Genomic DNA, 19,816 nt, shown 5'->3' with positions numbered 1-19,816 from the left:
CTTACTAACATGCGGGGTTCAGTGCTGGGTCTGTTATTTCGTTTTGTTTTCTGTTTTCTTGTGTTCTGTGTTATTGTGGGCGCTTTACATTGCAATATGAAGTGCCTTAAGGCAACAGTTGTTAGGATTTGGTGTCTTAAAAATTAAACTGAATTTTCTTTATTTTCTTCTTTAGTGGGTATCATGAGTATTGTTGCACAGATTGTGGACATTGTTTACTGGGTTAGATGACCCATCTTTCTCATATTCAAGAGAAAATGGTGCAGGCAGACTAGCATGTTCTAGGGAGCAAGCTCATATTACCCTTATTTTATACATACTTTACACTGGTCTCAGTGGATTTTAGAATTTATTTCAAAACGCTTGTATACAGACCACTAAATGGTCTAGCTCCAGCTTTGGGCCAATGTGTAGTTGGTGGCATTTAATGTAAATTCTCTGCGGAGTCTGCATGATCACAAAACATGGGCAAGCTTTTGGATTGTTCAACATCTACCCTCACAGTCTATTTATAAAATATACATCAGTTGAACCCAAGTGGATGTGGGAATTATGAGGTTTTAAAACTGAAGAGTAGCGGGACAGAGCCTTCACTCAGTGGCAGTTATGGAGTAGTCTTTTGCTCTGGTTTTATGACTGCCAACTTTGTAAGTTTTTTTTTTTTTTTTTTTTTTAAAAGGAGAGCAAGAGATTCTGTTTGATATTAACTGCCTTTAATTGTTTACTGTAGTTCTATTTCATTCCGTGGTTTTGCCTTGCTACTAGGGCAGCACGATTTTGCATAAAATGAGAATCACGATTTTTTGGCTTAGAATTGAGATCACGATTCTCTCACGATTTTCTTTTCCAGTATAAATATTTATTGCACTTATTAACTGCACATCAACTTCGTAACAGTTGAGACTAAACATAAAAAAAACAAATGTCTCACGTTTTGTTGTTGCCGCTAAATGTTGTACTGCTTGAAATTCCGTCTCCACCGTTGCTCGACACTGCGTGTATAGAGCAGGTAGTGCAACAATAGAAAAATAGTTGTGGGACGGCACTGTGTAGCGTTTGTCTAGGGTGTTGATCATTTTCCTAAATCCCTCGTTTTGATGGGAGTCAGGTGATAAGTAATAGCCTCTAATTTCTTTGTGCCTGCGGGAGTTCGACGGGTATAGGGAAGCGCTGTATAAGGTTCCCGTTATTGATGTTTGGGTGGTTGACCGGGACGGATTTTCTCCTGTCACTTTCTCGTTATCCCTGACGTGCTCTCCGTTGTTTTTCCCCCTGCTAATTTTAGCATCACACGGCACAGCTTCTGGATCACGTGGTATAAGGCTCCGCCCTTGTCATTTGTTGAACAGGAAGAGTGAGCGCTTGTTTTCATGCAGAGTACGTCCCGGATCAAAATGCGGCACAATTGTCGTCGTCTTTTTTTTTTTTTTTTTTTTTTTTTTTTAAATCGTCATTTGGAAATGAGATCGCACATAAGTATGAATCGAGATCGCGATTTTCTAACGATTAATCGTGCAGCCCTACTTGCTACTATATTTTAATTATCTGGTATAGAGCAGGTTTTATTGTGTGTCTCTCCAGTAGTTGTATTTATTTTTATACTGTTCTGTTGTAGAGCACTTTGACTTCATGTCTGTGCAAATTACCTTTATAAATAAGCTGTACTCACTTAACACAAAACCAACAAGGCACTAAGTCACCAAGACATCTTTAAGTGCCCTTTCGTATGTGGCACCTGGACTTTAACACTATCATTGGTCCTGTGCGTTTCAAGATGGAGTCACTATGTCTGTGCAAGAACAAGATATCAAGGAAAATGTTGCTTTTCATCAGTATCTGTTTTTTCCTTCTATAACATTTTGTACTTTTTCTTATCTGCTGCATTTGTTTGTTTTTTTTTTTTGTCTTTTGCAGAGGACAGGAGCAGCATATCCGCTATGAGCACATCTACCTAACAGAGCCCACTGGCCAATCAGAGGTGGAGTATGCAGATATCAAAAGGCCTCGTTTAGAGATGGGACCAGAGTCTGTGATGAGGCCTTCATCCCACCGCCCGCCATTGCCTCTGGGAGGGCCTGAGGACATGACAAAGGTCAGTAGTTGGTATGAAGTACAGTAAAAGTGCCAGCAAGCGAATGAAAACAAAAAACATTCGTCCTTGACTTTGCTGCTAATAACAATAGAAGAAAGCCATGCTAAATGCAAAATACAGGGCTAGATGTAAAACAAAGTTTTTCAATTAACACAATCAGTATTTTGGGAGTTTGCTGTATTACCAAAATGATATTCAACAATTATGATTTTCCTTGAAAAATAACACACACACAAAAAAATCATCCTAGAAATCTGTTTTTTTATTTGACTCCTTCAGAGCCCCAGAGGATGTTATTAGACACACAGCCGAGGTTGTAGAGAGAGATTCAGCATTGTAGCTAAGCTGGCTCTCTGTGAGCAGCAGTAGGAAGACTAAGGTAGTTGTGAAACAGCAATTAATAAATAATAGAGCTGACCTAGATTTCAAAAGACTGAGCACGAAACTGTGTGAACTACAGATCAAAATGACTTGCTTGTGTGTAGAGCTGCTGATGAGGAGGTGTTCCTGATTTTACACAGAGTGCTTCGAACTGCCAGGGGAGGCAGCCAGCCAAGGAATGGTAAATAGATACAACAATAACAGACGGCACAGGGGAAAAAAGACAGACTCTTAGGCTAGCAGGGAAACATTCAGGAATGCCAGCAATTCCCCCTTAGAGCGGCAAGGGCTGGAAACCCATTATGTAAGTGATGTCAGATGCAGTCACTGTGTGGAACAAGTGCACCTAATGATACTGAGTTAGAAAGGGAGATGCGGCTGAAATGAGGCAAAGGGCAGATGTAGGGAGATGCAGATAAAGGGTAATAGAGGAAAATAAGAGTAAAAGGCTAACAGTAAAAAGGGAGTAGGCCAGTAGTATCAGACAAAGCTGATGGTTACAGCATGACTCACATGGACTGAGAATCAGAGGGACAAAGGCAGCATGTTACAGTAAACCATTGTTCAATCATCCTGAATTTGTGGTTTTTGGAAAGAAAATGAAATATAAGGGAGCATAAGAGTGAGACATTAGGAGAAATCATCTTTACAGGGATGATCTCAGAGTTCACTGGCCTTATATGGCTTAAAAATGAGCATTGCTGTTGATGTTATGAAATATTTATGGCACTGAAGGAATTCACATGTGACAAAGCTGACTAATGCACTTTCCCCTCTCTCGCTCTCTCTCTCTCTCTCTCTCTCCCGTCTTTAAAAAAATCTGAATGACAGCCATTCTCTCCTGGCAGATTAATGCCGGTCTCCCGTTGGTGCCAAAGTTGTGTATAATACAGAAGTGCACTGCGTGTGCTGTGGTTTTCCCATTGAGAGCATTCAGTGACTTTACTTGAGGTCTCGACAGTACATGGGAAGGAAAAACGGTGTCATTGCTCCACATGATATTTTTCAAAGGCATACTGGGTATTGGAAAAATTTGTTTGAGTATTTTCTTATAAGGTTTCTGCTTCTGTTGCGTGTGTGCAATCCTTTTATTCTGAGGTTTATCACAGAAAGCAGTAATATGTTGGTTAGCTTGACGCACCTTTGATAACCGGGATTGCTTTGAAGGAGGAGGGAATGATATGATTTGGCTTTTGCACACGTGGTGGCATTAGTAGGATTGTGTTTGTGGGCTCTACCATACTCTAAGCCTTGCTAGCATCTGTGAATAAATAGAGTGGTTAGTTGTTAGGGCATCCAATTAAACCAAGTGCTGTTTGGCATTGGTGTTATATTAGGTGCAAAGTATTATAATGACATTCACCTTTGACATATGTGAAAGTCATGTTTCAGTCACATCGGTTTCAGTAGGTTGACTCTAGCACTTTCTCAATCTAGAATTGAGAAAGTGAACTCTGAACTTAGCACGAGAACAGGATGTCTAAGGCTTCACATCATGCTGAAGAGTGTGAAACGGTTAAGCTATAAGCTATACTGGACTGGGCTTAGCAATTGAACTGTGACCTTTTCACACAATGTCAAAGGTCTAGGAACTCTTGACGTACCGCTTAACCAAAGAAAGGATAGCGTAGGGAGCAAAATCAGAGGGAGAAGTTGATTTGAAAAATGTAGTTTTGTCATATCATCGAATCCCATCTGGATAAACAAGGTTTCTAACTCAACTATTTCGTTTGCAGCTGTTGAAAGTTATTATAGTTGAGAGATGTTTTTTGGACAACATGAGTATGTCCTGTAGTTTACTGCTATATATGGTGAGTGCTTTGTTAGGGCTATCCTAGGATTTCATCATTAAGGACAGCGCCTGAGCATCCTCTGGCACTGACATTTTCAATCACAGCAGATCTGCAGGGCTGTAATGCCACCTGCCTGGTCCAGATTAGCCTACTTACGTAACCTTCATTTCAAACGTTTAAAAATAACACAATACAAAACCCAAGTTGGATAAACACTAAAATGTGTGCATATATTCAAAAAGTAGGAACATTCACAAGCACCCAGATCTTTGGCCCAATTGTTATTGAGAAATGACAGCCAGCTGTTTTGTTTTTTGTTTTTGTTTTTTTTTCTTTCCTTCCTCTAATAATTGTTGATGTATTTTAGACATAAAAAAAATGCATTGCTCTTGTTCAGGCAGTTATAATAGTTTGAGTGTACAAGGGTGTTTGTCCACATAGCCAAAACTTTGGTGTAGAGATCACACAATTTTTTTTTGTGTTTGTGTGCACAGAGAATAAAAGTACTGTAGAGATTTTTTTCCCCCTCCCTGCTTCTCTCTTTTCCTTTGGCTGCAAAAAATGCTGTGAATACTTGTATGAGGCACGCATTAAGGACTGGTATTTCCATTACGGCAGAAAGCCAGAAGAGTAACAGTACGGAGGCTTGACATACTGTCTCTCTATATAGCAATAAACTAATATCATTAACGTAACACACTTAACTCTGTCAGTTCAGTGTCAAGTGGTTTTCTAGTGCAGTGACTTCAGACGAGCTTTCACAGTAGCTCGCTGCACTCAGCGCTGTGGGGTGCTAATATTAGCTGCTTGTGCTGTTTGAAAGCCAATCTGCATAGCAGTCCCTCTCTTTGTGTAGCCAAAGAGCTACAGAAATGGATACCAATGCAGGGCCACAAACGCTGCTCAGTTAATGGAGATACCTCTGTTTTATTTATTTATTTATTTATTTTTTGGACTGACTCACATCATTTCTACTTTGCTGGTTAATGAGTATCACCAGAATTTAAACCTCCCGCACATCCACTACCAATCTGATATCTCCCAAAGTGTCGTCACAGCAACAAAAATGGAGTGAGTTTGTATTTTTAAACAGTCTCTATTGTGCCTAAATCTGGTGAGAGAATCTGTGTGTTCACGGAGCCAATGTGCTGTCATTTATTCACTGGCATGTGCTATTGATGTAAAGGGTACACGCACTGTTTGGATGATGTTTCTTATAGAGTGGCCTTGAGAAATGGAAGGCGTGGGAGGAAACCTACAAGGTCGTTCTCTATAAAGAGCTTCTAGCAACAGCTTTTATGCTTGTTGTTTGTGAGGGCTCTTTTTTCTGACCTTCTGGCTATAACATTGTATACACGTGTCACACTACAAAAACCCCATTTGCTTCATTCTTACATCTTTTATATGTTTTACATCTAATCATGACACTGTGCTCTCTGTTGTGCTTCTGTAGGATCGCGGAAGCGCCATTGGGAAGCTGGAGCCCATCTCCCCTGTAAGTCCTGTCCATATTGATCCTGACTTGGAGCTGGTTCCAGCTCGGTTCTCCAAGGAAGAATTGATTCAGAACATGGACCGTGTAGACAGGGAGATCAGCATGGTGGAGCAGCAGATTTGCAAGCTTCGCAAAAAACAGGTGTGTAAATGTACAGTTCTGCTCTTAACTTTGAGGATATACTGGTTACAGAATGTTGCCATCTTATTAATGTACTAGCGTCACAAAAGTGTTGTAAGCTGATTTTAATCAGTGGGAACGCGTGTTCCAAGAATGTATTTGCCAGCTAGGTTGCAAAATAGTTTATCTTGTACAGCAATGAAGAAAAAGCTTCACATTCTTTCCTTTTCAGTCAGTATGACACATTTACGTCTCATATTCAAGTCAAGTCAAGTTGGCTTTATTGTCACTTCAACCATATACAGTTAGTACACAGTGAAGCGAAACAACGTTCCTCCAGGACCAAGGTGCTACATGCAACATAAATTTACAACATAAATTAACAGAAAACACTAAACTAGCTAACTAAGAGGCCTAGTTAGCTGGCTAGCAGAGACAAGACAGACTGACCTAACATAAATTACAACATAAATTAACAAAAACTAACTATCTAGGGAAGCCTTTTTTTTTTTTTTTTTTAAACAGACAGCAGACAACAAAGTGCACGTGCAAATGTGCAAACAAGAGCAACAAAGTGACAGTGTGACAAAAAAAAAAAAAACACAACGTAACATAATAAGGTTTTGTGATGGTGAGTTGAGGTAGTGGAGGAACAGTAAACATTCCTTAGTGTAGCAGCAAAAATTAGGAAGTAAAGAAGTTAGTGCAAAAAGTCCAGTAATAATATTGTGCAAAAGAGCATTTACAGGTTGGTGTGTACGATATTGGTGGTGTAGGTCAGTGTGTTTGCGCTTGTGTTGATTAGTCAGTCCAGTCTCAATGTTTTGAGGTAGTTGAGTTAAGGTGTGTGTGTGTGTGTGTGTGTGTGTGTGTGTGTTTATCAGTCCAGTCCCATTTTGCTGAGGAGACGGATGGCTTGTGGAAAAAAGCTGTTGCACAGTCTGGATGTGTGTGCCCGAATGCTTCGGTACCTTTTTCCAGATGGCAGGAGTGTGAAGAGTGTGTGAGAGGGGTGTGTCCGATCAGCCACAATGCTGGTGGCTTTGCGAATGCAGCGTCTGGTCTAGATGTCCTCAATAGAGAGGAGAGAGACCCCAATGATCTTCTCTGCTGTTCCCACTATCCGCTGTAGGGTCTTGCGGTCCGATATGGCACAGTTCCCAAACCAGACAGTGATGCAGCCGCTCAGGATGCTCTCGATATTGCAATCATTGTTACCTTCCTAGATTACAAAATATAGTTTCATGAAACTTAAAATTAGATTGTAAATAATTATGCAGGGTTTCCCACAAAAGTGGATTCTGTTTGTGATGGTAACTGCGTGGTGGGTTGCCGTGTGCATGTCGCTTTTACCTGCTCTTCTAGCTCCCAAAACAGCATATTGGCTGCTGCCCTCTTCCTTTTCCTCCTCCTCATAACCTACTTCTTTCTTCATTAGCTATCTCTTTCTTTTGCTACTTCTGCTGCCACAGCAACCCTGGAAATATTTTAAGCACATTATGGTACATGATAATCACATGGGGGAGACATTTCTGCTTTCATTTAAAGAAAATTCTATAACCATTTAAAGATTTTGGGAAAACTCATTGAGTCTTTAAATTTTTTCAGTATCCATGTGAGTTAAGTTAAACATTCCACACATAATCAGTCGTGCGGGTGAGATATTTTGTGCGTAGAAGTTCAGTAGAAACTGCTGTGATGTCATTCATGTGCAGTCATCCTGCATTCATGCTAATAAATCACACTGAAATTGGGTTAAAGAAAAAAAGTACTGAACTGTTTGTCGTGCTTGTAGAAGACGTTGCCAGCACTTGCATGCGCCTGTGTTGAGTTTTCTTAGTGTACTGTCGTGTTTGTTTGAAATAATTGGTTTTCCAGTGTGACTTTCCCTGCCAGGCTTCAGTTGGCATCAAAGCAATAAAGTCTTAAATAGTCTTTGCTGTGTTGTAATCACCACATTTGAGCTTGTAGCTGTTTTTTGCTTGGTGTGCAGTGATTATATACACAAACTACACCAGGCTTAGTTCTCTTCACTATTTAATTTGGGACAAAAGTAAGTTGAAAATGTATATGGAGCTATATATAACAGCTTCTCTGGGGGAGGAGTGAGACTATGGTGAGGTTTTGTGTTTGTCTGCACCACTTGTATGCTGACCACACCACTTCCCCTTTGGCTTCCTTCCATGATCAGTGATGAAATCGTATGGTCAAGCTTGTTCTTTTTACTGAAATTGTTCTGTCAACATACATGTGATAGTTTGTGTGGGGTACGGTTTTAACCCTGTGAAAGTGTGTCACATGTACTCCCGGAGACACCTGCTGTAACGAGAGCTACCACAAAATAGGGTTGAGTACTTTGCCAGATGTTTATATGTTTACGTGTCTGTGGTTTCTGTTTATAGTAGCGTGTAAAAGCCTTTATTCACCGCTCACTTTTTCATATTTTGTTATGAAAATAGGAAAGATGTGTAGGATTTATTGAAACATGAAAATATGCGTGGAAAGTATATGACGCAAAGAGAGTTTGTACAACTCGAACAAGCTTGAGGTACAAGTGGTATGACCACATTTATTCTTCAACATAGCCTGAACTCTTTTAGGCAGGCTTTCTACTTTAAGTAGTCTTCAGCAATAGTTCTCCAGGCTTCTTGAAGGGACAGTAAAAGCTCTTCTGTTGTGTTAAAATGATTTTGCATTGCTCTCCGGTTTCCTCCAATTTTTAAAAGGCACACTGCTGGGATATGCCGAACTTTTACTTAAGTTTTTTGTGCAAAAAACGTAATTTTATGTTTGACAAACTGGATGCTGGTAACAAACTGACTAAATATGTTCTTAAAATTGGTTCTTCGCTAAGTTGTAGGTATGACACAATACTGGTTCATCCATTGAGTTAAGTTCCTGGTTTATGCTTGAGTGATTCATAGGTCTGTGCTAAGTAGCGGGAGTGAAAAAGCAGCAAATTGAAAGACCCTCAGAAAGTCATGAGAGCTATTGCTCAACAGTACTTTAATAAAAAGAAATACAAGAAAGTCTGGGTTGGAAGGAAAAAATACAAAAATGAGAGTGGCTCAAAACTTTTGCACAGCGCTCTAAGTAACGCAGTCAAGCTGACAGTAAAATGATGGCCCTGACATCAGAGATGAGGGTGGTCTGAGACCTCATTGGTGTCACCGCTGATGTAATCTCATCACAACATGTCCTTTAGTTTGTCCTGTTTTTGCCACACTAACATAAATCAACTATTGCTGTAAAATTTGCTGGCATGAACAACACGACTGCTGAAACTGAGAACTGCCTCCTTTCTCTTTTTTTTCCAAATTACCACAAGAACCAAAATGAAGCCAGCTATTGGATTTCAACCTTGGTGTCGAACCTTTTTAAATGATGGAGAATCTGAACTCAGCTGCTCACCAGCATAAATCAAGATCCCTCCCCTCATCATCGTCGCTTAATACACACAGTATTTTTTATGGATATTTTTACAGTCCGGCTCTCTTCGAGCATTAAAACATCTGGACTAATTAGGTGGCATGCTAAAACTTTATTAAAAGGTTTTGGCAGAGTTGGTGAATGGGTGGCGGTTAAGGTTTAGGTTACAGCCAGCATGATTCATGTCAGCCAAGCTCAGGATGGCTGTTTTATTTTATTTTACTTCATGGTGGGTTTGAACAGGGAAGGGGGCTCTCTGTGGGGATGTCTGTTTGCCTCACCAGATTCTTATCCAGGGCTACAATGGCAAAAGATGATCCGTCTTATACTCCTCTCAAGTAGATCCTCTGGAGGCTTCCTTTCTCCCCTTTCTGAAGCCCCTGTCAGGAGATCAGAAGGGGGAGTGGGGAGGGGAACGTGGCTGACTTAACTGGTAGATACGTTGTATGGTCAGCAGCACTTGGTCTATTCTTCCAGATAACTTATAGCTGAGTACACTTCTCCAGTTTCTGTCTCCATCTTTCAGACCCATAGACTGAATCTTATTGAAATAAGGTAAACAGGAAGTAAGATCTCAGCTCTCTTTTGTGTCTTTTATAGACTTTGGGAGGGTGTCAGAAATGCAGTGTTGGGGAGTAACGGAATACATGTACCGCCGTTACGTATTTAAAATACAAAATATGAGTAACTGTATTCCGTTACAGTTACCGTTTAAAAAGGTGGTATTTACAATACAGTTACTTTGTTGAAATAAATGGATTACACGGCGGTACTTTCCTGTTTCATATTGTGGCGGGTCAGGACTGTTTGGGTTTGACAGCTACGTTCTGTTGTTCCAGGTGGCAGCGTTACGGTTGCCATGGTTACAGGGTGACGCTCTTTCTCTGCGTGTTTCCTGGGTGAGAGAGTGGCCTTTTGTTGTTGTTGTGCTAAGCTAATAGGCAGAATGCTACATGCTCTAAAGAATGTAGCCTCATGGGCAGTGTAGTCCGTGCTGCAGGGAGAATGCACTGCCATACCCGTTATGTGTCTGTGAGCGCGAGGAGGGAGAAAAAGGCGAGTGGAAAACTACGAGTTATCATCGAGCAGAAACAGGAGCTGGAAGCATGTAAATATAATAATAACCACTGCAGCCAAGAAGAGTGCCTGACGAGCCCAGCTGTAAGTAAGCTATTAAGACTCAACTGTACGCTGTGTTCGTGTTTTTCTCCGAAACAATACCGTATTTCCCGGACTACAAAGCGCACCTGAATATTAGCCGCACAAGCTAAAATCAGGGGAAAATCCTGTTTTGTACATACATTAGCCGCACCTGACCAAAAGCCGCAGGTGTTTCAATGTTGACTTATCATATGTAAGAGAATATGCACAAAGGGAATTGTCAGGAAAGAGATGGCTGTTTGGAGACACACCCCTTTTATTAATATTTTGAAAAACAAGTTATGGGTACATATTTGCACATTTAGTACATAACAGTAACCTACAGCACACCAGAAAAATAGATTCGGACTACCTTTTAGGCTCAGGTGCAGTGACACAGCTTTAACAAGAAGAAAAGTCAGTCATTCACCATCTTTCTCTTCTTCCTGCGCACTAAAACCACCAAAGTCCTCTCCTCCAGTGTCGGATACAAACAGGCTCAGGATGGCTTCGTCATCCACTCTCCGCTTCTCTCCTTCGTTGTCACTTTCAAAACCAAAGAAATCCTCATTGTCAGTGTCGGAGTCCTCCTCTCCATCATGCAGCAGTCCAGCCCTTCAAAATCCGTTGCTGATCGTGGATGTTTTCACACTTTTCCACGCTGTCAGAATCCACCGGTGGAGTTGGGCATAACTTGCTTTTCGCAAGTTTATCGCCGCTCATCATCCACGCCTCCCGCTGAACGCGTAGCGCTACTTTGAAGTTTGTTTTTCTCGCTACTTCGTACGGCACTACGTTGCCTGGCGGACGGACATGTGACTAACATACCACTCTTGAACCCCGATCCTTCCGCCAGGCAACGTAGTGCCGTACAACAGCAGAACAAACAAAACAAATCGTCTTACGATATGACAAAAATCATGGACAATCCATAGAAAAGCCGCACCTGACTAAAAGCCGCAGGGTTCAAAGCTTGTGCAAAAAGTAGCGGCTTATAGCCCGACAATTACGGTAAGTTCCGTTGGAGCAGCCTTTCAACGCCTCTCTCTGTCTCTCGCTAGCAAAGTTGACCCAGACAACGAAGTAAAGCTATTTTTCGGCTACGAGCCCAACTCGGAGCCCGACATATTAGCCAGAGGTCCCTTTAATATGGTTTGGAGCCGTGGACCTTCAGTAATAGTAATAAATCACAGCAATAGTACATTCACGTAGTTTACCTGATTAAGACTTATAAGAAACTCAACTTAAAAAGCATCATAAGTATCAGACTATACTTGCTGCTGTATTAGATTTTTGTCAAGCTTTTACTGAAAGTCTGTCCTTGGGTCTGACTCTTTCAATGTAGCGATTGAAAAGAAGCAGTAAATTAAATGCAACAGTCCTTGTAATCAGATTTTTCTCCACCTTGCATCTCATCTGTTGATACAAGTTTAATTTGGACACTTGTTCTTATGGTTTAATAGTTCAGAGTTTAAGCACTACCTAACATATCTCAGAAGGAGGACAGAAAACTAAATTGTGATTGGATAATTTAATCAGGTAATCAGGTAAGTATTTGGAGTTTAAGAACAGGCTAACGGTTAATTTCTTGCTAACTAGCAAATCACTGTTAGACACAGACTTGGATGACTGGCACTGCTGAATAATAAGAAGGAAAACGGTTGTTCATAGGTCGATTCTACATATGCAGCATGTCCTATTTAAAAGTGAATTTGTTAAGCTCCAGCTTTCTGTGTCGTGTTTTAAGTGTCTAAAAGTGTTTTAATAGCTTTAAGCTCTTCGCCGCCTTCCGTTTTCAAAGTCAGAAGGAAGTGGCTGTGTCCACATGCTGCATATTGGTGTCATAAAGTGTGGGCGGATTAATTATCCTGACTGGTACATTTAGCCTCTTCCACATATGGGTAGAATGCACAGTTTGAATAGCAGTCCCCCTTTGGTTGCATTTACACTTTGCTTTTCCATTTATGATTTCTGCTTTTCTTTCTATAAACTGGTTAGCTTCTTTCTGAATGCCAAAATGCTCCACAGTAGTTTCCTTAAGTCCTCTGGTTCTGTAGTGTAATCACAAGTAAAGCTTGGTCACCTGCCAAGATGACTAGTAGGTTAAAGAACTTCCTCTGTTCCAGTATTTGTCTGGTGTTGTTTTTCCACATGTTCATGTCATTATTTCTCTCTTTTCTGTCTGTCTCTGTCTCTCTCTTTTTTTAGTCAATGGATGTTCAAGCTACACACCAGGCATTGGCTCTGTTTACAAGCTGTTTTGGTAACTCTTTGATTAACTAGACCCTGGGGTGCTAATAGCTATTACAGTAAATAGGACAGTTAATGCTGTCCCTGTTGGAGAGCTAGAGAAGGACAGCTGATCTAATGCACACTGTCTAACCTCACAGCAGAAACCTGTGAGCCGCAGGTCTTCCTTGAAGTCCAGGGCCCTATTTTAAGCATTAACTGTCATCTTTGTTTACATGCACGTTACAGCAACAGCTGGAGGAGGAGGCCGCAAAGCCCCATGAGCCAGAGCGACCCATCTCGCCACCACCAAGTGAGGCCAAGCACCGCAGCCTGGTGCAGATCATCTACGATGAGAACAGGGTCAGTGGAATACACACACACACACACACGCACACGCGCGCACCTTGCATTTGAAATAGTTTCACTTCATTTTGACTATATTTATCAGCACAAGTAAATAATAGTGGAGGAGGGCAACCGTTTCCTCATGTTTGGGTGGTTTTTGGCTGGTGCACGATAAGCCCCTAAATTAAGTTGTGCTGTCCTCTGAACATTCTCTGATGTGTGATGTATGCTAATTTTGAGATGAGAAGCTGCTCAGAGTTTGAAAATAGTTTCTGTAAGCTAATCTAAATTGCACAGCAGGTGTAGCTTTAAAGAAACCGCATAACATACAAGTAGTCTATAGTACTTTTGTGATTTTCATTAATACACTTACACCATAATCAAAGTGTGTGTTGCTCATGGTGGGTTTATACAGTCTGCAAGAATGTTTCTTTTTCTTTTCATTGTGATCTGTCGTTTTTAAATACCTTATTTGATTAAATTCTTGAAAAAAAGCCCAACCCTAAATTGTGTAACAGAGACGGTGAGTGTCACAGATGCGTCTCATACCTGTTCTCTAGTCTTTAATGTCAGGCAAGGCAGAACGACTTCCTAAAGGTCAGCATAGCAAGTATGATGAATTTACAGGTGTATGCATGCAAAAAAACCCAAACAAACAAAAAACATACACATATCAGGGAATGATACAAATGCACTTGTGTCTTTTATGCAGGTCTGTTTATGCAAATTCTCAATTCTTTCCAAAAAGAAAAATGAAGCAAAAATAAAAAAATTCATTAGAAAATGTGGCCAGTCTTATTTATTTATTTAAAAAGTCCAAATCAAGGCAATAATTATGTGCTGCAGAGAATGTTGTGTACAGAAGTCTATATTTGAAGTGATTCTCTGTGCTCTCGGTCCCTCTAGTGGTTGGAAGGAGGTTTGCACCTCCATTTTTTTTTTATTATTATTTATTTATTTTTTAATAAAGTGGCATTTTAAGAAGGGAAGTCCTCCTTTCATTTCACTGTGCCCCCAGATTCAGGAAAAGAAGCTGGATTTAGGAACAGGTAAACAACTAATTGTTTGCTAACAAAGCAAATTTCAATATTGTCAACATTTCTGGCACATTCAAGGCACCAAAAATGAAGAATTGATTGTAAAGGTGTAAATTTTAACCCTGATTAAATGTCATTCAAAACAAAACAAAAAACTCAGTTCAGGGACACTCCTCTCCCCCCCCCCCCCCCCCCCCCCCCCCCCAAATCTTTGCTTGTTTTGAATCATCATGGGCATGTCAGTGTAGGGTCATCCATTCTGTGTTATTCAGAGTCCGTGTATGGAGGCTCCAGTAGCACAAAGTGACGTGTTGGTCGTAGCCCATGTCTTTTACAGCTACGTTTTATGTCCTTGCCTTTGGCTAAAGGCGGTATGTTGGACCGTTACACAAAAAACAAACCGACAAATCTTGGTATTGTGTGTCCTGGATCTGGCTGCAGAGCAGAACATTTTTGCGTCATTTGTTTGCCTTCAGGTTTTGTTTTTGTGCAGAAGCTTGGTTTTTAGAGAACAATCATTTTCTGCTAGTTCATGGCCACAAATGGCATTAAAAGCCCTTTTAGGAGAGCTGGGGTTGTCCTTCACAACTATTACTGTCATCAGGCACAGCCGACTCAAAGCATTTCTGCGAAATAGCAGGACATTGCTTAAGAGTTATCTGGATGTGTACAAATCGCTGACTTGTAGCGTTACCTCTGTAACACTTCCCACTTCCCTCTCACTGACTTGGTGTACTTTGGCCTACTGCCGACCCTCCAACTTGCTTTTGCTTCACCCTCCCTTTCTATAAAAAAAAAAAAAGAGCTTTTTTTTTTTCTTTTTAAATTTATTTCTATTTGTTCTCCTTCTCTATGAAGGAGTCTTAGGGCCATATTAAGAAATTATTCTATGTTTTGAGAATAAAGTCAAAATTTTGCGATTGAAGTCAAAATACTATTTTAGCTAAAATGTAGAGATTCCAGACAGCTTCTATACCCTCTACAAAATGCCTGGTGTTGATGATTTAGTAAAACAGATTGGACAGCTGTCTTATCTTGTGATACAACACGCATCCTTTTTATTGCACAAGGGTGTAACCATTGATATTCTTGCTATTTCATATTTTACAAATCAAGCCAAATTTTTATTTCTGGCTTATTTCCCTTCTGGCCAGGTGCAGCTTTCTGCACCATCTTTTCAGTGTCTTTATACTGTGTTTATGTGCTAAAAGAGAAATTTCCTTGTAACTAAAACGGAAAATGATGTAAGATTTCATGAACTCAACTACACAAGGCATTGTTTAGAGGGTCTTGAAACTGGAATCTCCACATTTCAACTTTTTTCTCAAAAGAGAATTTCACTTTTATTCAAGATAATAATTAAAATATAAAGATGATGATCTTAGAAAAGTGAAATTTAACATAATACAGTAAGATATTAAATGAATCCAGGTATTGTGATCTGAGGCAGTAAAGATATCATGCTGAGAGAAAACAGTTTTTTCTGGCTTGGTTTTAAATACTACATGTGAATGAGGTGATAATACACTTGAAGGTGTACGGTTGCTTCTAGAAACGCCAGGAAATCTTAGAATAACTTGTACAGCCCCATCTTTTTTTGCAGACAACAGTTAACAGTAAATGGCCTGTTCTAGATAGAAATCATTTACGCCTGGCAACATCTGACTCAACGGCTCCTGGCGCGCGCGCGTGTGTGTGTGTGTGTGTGTGTGTGTGTGTGTGTGTGTGTGTGTGTATTAATGCACTCAAGCTCAAAGCACACAGAGCTGTGGAGGTTAGAGCTTGCGCACTCGAAATTTTTTTTTTTTTTTTTTAAAAGCAAATGATATATCCTCAAATGTTTGCTTTTTTTTTTTTTTTAGAGGTTGCAAAATAACTTGCATCCTTTATGTCCCTCAGCTTTGGTGCTATACCCAATTTCAAACAAAAATAATCACTGGTAGGTGTGTGCTGAACACCACCTTGAGTATGTATTTTAACATGTCGCCACACACAGGTGTGTATTTAAGCATCTGTCTATTATTACTTCAGCCTCCGTGTACCCTTTTGAGCTCATGTCTTTGTGTTGTCATTTGTTCCTGCTACACTCTGCTCAGCTTTCTCATTCAGGGTTACAGCCTCATTTCTGCTGACAGCCCCCCAACTCTGGGGAAGGTCTCAGCTCGGTTTCACTCTTCTCATATTTAGAACACAGACACAAAACACAACAGGAAAAAAGATCCTGTGTTACACTGGCTTGTGAAACTTGCATTGAGCTATGCTAAATTCTTTCATTATTCTGTGTTAAGTTTGCCCTCTAGGCTTTATCTTTTCGTACCTGTTTTTTTTTATTTATCCCCCCCCCCCCCCCCCATGGGAGTTTCACAGGTTTTGTGATTGTAGTCACATTACACCCCCCCCCCCCCCCCCCCCAAAAAAAAACAAAAAAAACCCCAAAAAAACAAACAAAAAACCACACTATTGTAGTTTTAGTTTGAGCTTATGACCTCCATCCATCCATCCATCTTCATCCGCTTTGTCCGGGGCCGGGTCGCGGGGGCGGCAGCCTAAGCAATGACCTGCTGGAGAAAATAGTTGATTTACAACTGCGCAGCCCTTAAGTCCAGTGTGCTACCACAGGGGAGTGTGATTGAAATAATGGAACCAGCTTCTCCGCTTCGGTTGTGTGATGGGCTATCTGTGGTAGACATGGATCGAGAGAGCAGTTATTAAAAGCATCGTCCCTCCCTCATGAAATAAGCAGAATAGTCTTGTCTGCTTCCCCTCCTCACTCTTTATCTCTGAACATGCCATTTCAAGTATTTTCATCTGAATGTGTGTTTCAAGCGGTTTGAGGTCAGAAATCATGCAGTCTTGTTCTCAAATTCGCTTAAAGTGTCACAGCCAGGAAATGAATATAAATCCTCGAGTCTCCCAATTCCCCTGAGGATGAAAGGCTGCTTTTAATAATTGCTGCTCATTAACTGCTTCTGTAGTGAGCAAGCTCTCTGAGGCAACACTGCAGCCTGTTACACCTACTCACTGGTGACGAGCAACAGGAATGAGGAAAAACTCTAATCAGACTGAAGGAAGAATAATAACATCCCGATACAGTATTTGCATTTGAAAGATATGTATGCTGTGCATATGTAAAGCATCAGTGCTTCTGCTTGCATTCATAGTAAGGGGAAATGCACGGTAGTTTTAAAGGTAGGACCTGTGTCATTTGGATTCCCTCTCAGGTGACCTACTTGTCAGCCTGTGTTGACTGAAGCTGAGCTGTGCTGAGCTTCTCTGGGGTCTCACTTTCAAGTCTGTTTGCATGAGTCTTGTATAAACTTAGGAGAAGGTCCCCAAACACCTCCTTTGCTACCTCTACAGTGAAGAAACATGATGGGAGGTGAAGCGTGTAGGCTCCATCACACACCCACCCATTTCTCCCACATGCTCCTCTCCATCCACCACCCTTCTTTGTTTTATACTGCCAATCCTGTCTGTAATAGCCCTTTCCCATTAGTACCTACTTAGGGTTTTCCATTACGTGATAACACCTGATACCATATATGCTTTTTTTGGGTACCTACTTGACCGCGGTTCCAAGCGATCCAGGGCGACTGGAAAATATGACATCGAAAAACTGTGTGCCACCAATTGGCTAGTCAGAGGCATCACACGATGAGTCATTAGAGCTTCTGCTTCACGAAAATTGAAACCGCCGGTTTTAAAACCAGGCGACAAGGGAAATGGCTACACGGAAACAACACGGTGGACACGAGTCTGAAAAATGCCGCAGGCCGCCCTAGTTGTCGTGTTCTTGTCGCATACAAATGACGTCACGAGACGTTCGGACGCGTCGCTATAAAGACCCCGCGCCACCTTAGGCGGTACTCGATTGTAATGGAAAACAAGTCGAGACGGGTTGTACCACTTCAAGTCGCGTTGAGGTAGTACTAGTGGAAAAAGAGCTGAAGCCCAGGCAGTTTAGACTGATCATTGAGGAAAATGAACTGAGATGTGAAACGGAGTGTGCAGCGTGCCACCAAGGAGGGGCTGTTTAATTAGGCTTACATAGTGGAATAAAGAAAAGCATGAAAAAGCACTGAGAGGAGCAGTCTGGGCCACTGCTTTCAACATTTGTCTAGTGGAGGGAGCTAAATATAAATGTATGGAGGAGCAGAGCAGCAGAGAGGTCACCCCGAGATGGGGGTGTGTGGGTTTTTTTTGTTTGTTTGTTTGTTTGTTTTTTGTCGTCTCTCCCCCCCCCTCCTTTTTTTCCCTTCTTTTTTTAACTGCCCAGCTTCATGCCCCAAAACCCCTCCTCTTGTTTTATGGTCCCTGGACCAGGAATTTTGTTTTTTAAGGGGTTGATGGCTGTAGGTAGCTCGGAGCTTTCTCTGTCTTTCATCAGATGTCTCTTATTAGATAAGTACCAAAGCCTTGTAGCCCCCACCCCTCCTTGTTCCTTGTGTTTTTTTTCTCTTCTTTTTTTCTGCTCTTTCTCTCCCACTCATTTTTTGTTCCACTCCCACTTGCTTTCCTGCCCGCCTGCTCTTCCTCTCTTACCTCTCTGCTCAGGGGTGGTGAGTAATCTTTTATTTTTTATCTGAGCGAGAGAGAGAGAGAAAGGGGAGAGGGTGCTGAGGCAAGGAGCTGCGGCCCAGCTTCAGTTAAAAGCTCTAATAATAGTCAACGCATCCATCTCTCCATCCAGCCGGCAAGAAGTGGTGTAGCCTTAGTGATCAAGTTAGCATGTTCATTGCGTTGCCGTGGTGATGGCAGAGGTGCAGGCGGCCGGCTAATGTTCTACTTGTGTTTATCTTTGCTCACTAGAAAAAGGCAGAAGAAGCTCACAGGATACTGGAGGGACTGGGACCCAGGGTAGAGCTGGTGAGTAGAGACTTTACTTTATCTCACAAGTCAGTTTTAGCATTTCCCTTTCCTCCACCCCCCATGTTTTTTCACAAGGTCACATTAGAGGGACAAAGGATGCTTAGGGGAGAGGAACAAGCCTGATCACATCATGACCAAGTTCTTAGGTTAAAAATAATGAAGTGAAAACATTTGTGTGCTATCTTAAAGCTCCATTAGGTGGTATGTTAAATATTTAATTTTAAATAAAATGACTCGCATGTTGCTTGTTCTAGCAGTCGTACTGAAATGAGTACTTCTGCTCCTTTATACATTTCCAGACTACTGTGTTTTTCTTCATCTACATCCTGATATACTATGTGTGGCCATCTGGCTGTCCATACATCTTACTCCCACATGCATAGTAGCACACTGAGTGTGTCCACTTGGCTTTTTAAGTTTTTTTTAAAATTTTTTTTAATTTTTTAATGAGCCTATTCAAGAGCCCACGCAAAATACTATCCCTAGTTTATTTGTTTTATGAGTGAGTTCGCTGGATTGAATTATATCATGTTATCGGTCTTCTGTCAGTCACAGCTTTGTATCAGTCTTGCTAACCTCTTGAAACCCTTAAATAATAAATTTCTAAAAGCTGATATTGCATAGATCCCAAAACTGCAACTTTCATCACGCGCTGAGCAAAATTCACTGAACCAGCAACAAAAGAAGACCGAAATTATATTTCACTTTTAAAAACTGTAACATGAATTCAGCCTTACCTTTGCTTTTTTTTTATACCAAAACTTTAAAAGTCGTGGCTATCTCTCATTTCCTGAAAATCTCCCACAATGCCTCAGACCCTTTCCTGCCAAAACGTTGCCATTTTCCGACAGTTACAGCGATTGAATTTAACAATGGTAAGTGT

At 41.0% G+C, this 19,816-nt stretch overlaps 1 protein-coding gene across 4 annotated transcripts in view; it reads left to right on the top strand.

Annotated features, from left to right (window-relative positions):
* ncor2 (nuclear receptor corepressor 2) overlaps positions 1-19,816 on the top strand; it is a 90,568-nt gene that overhangs the window by 25,815 nt on the left and 44,937 nt on the right. For all 4 annotated transcript variants that reach the window (XM_085293742.1, XM_085293741.1, XM_085293739.1 and 1 more), the window contains exons 4-7: positions 1,915-2,092; positions 5,720-5,902; positions 12,929-13,042; positions 18,874-18,930. In XM_085293742.1, coding sequence (XP_085149868.1) covers positions 1,915-2,092; positions 5,720-5,902; positions 12,929-13,042; positions 18,874-18,930 — 532 coding nt within the window. The remainder of the gene's footprint in view (positions 1-1,914; positions 2,093-5,719; positions 5,903-12,928; positions 13,043-18,873; positions 18,931-19,816) is intronic.

The sequence above is a fragment of the Mchenga conophoros genome, linkage group LG12 (genome assembly GCF_057382185.1).
Source record: "Mchenga conophoros isolate Kocher_MC1m ecotype Shallow Benthic linkage group LG12, M_conophoros_male_GT1.1, whole genome shotgun sequence".
Taxonomy (NCBI): Eukaryota; Metazoa; Chordata; class Actinopteri; order Cichliformes; family Cichlidae; genus Mchenga; species Mchenga conophoros.
Note: the sequence above shows the minus strand (reverse complement) of the source record. Positions and strands in the feature narration are given on the sequence as shown.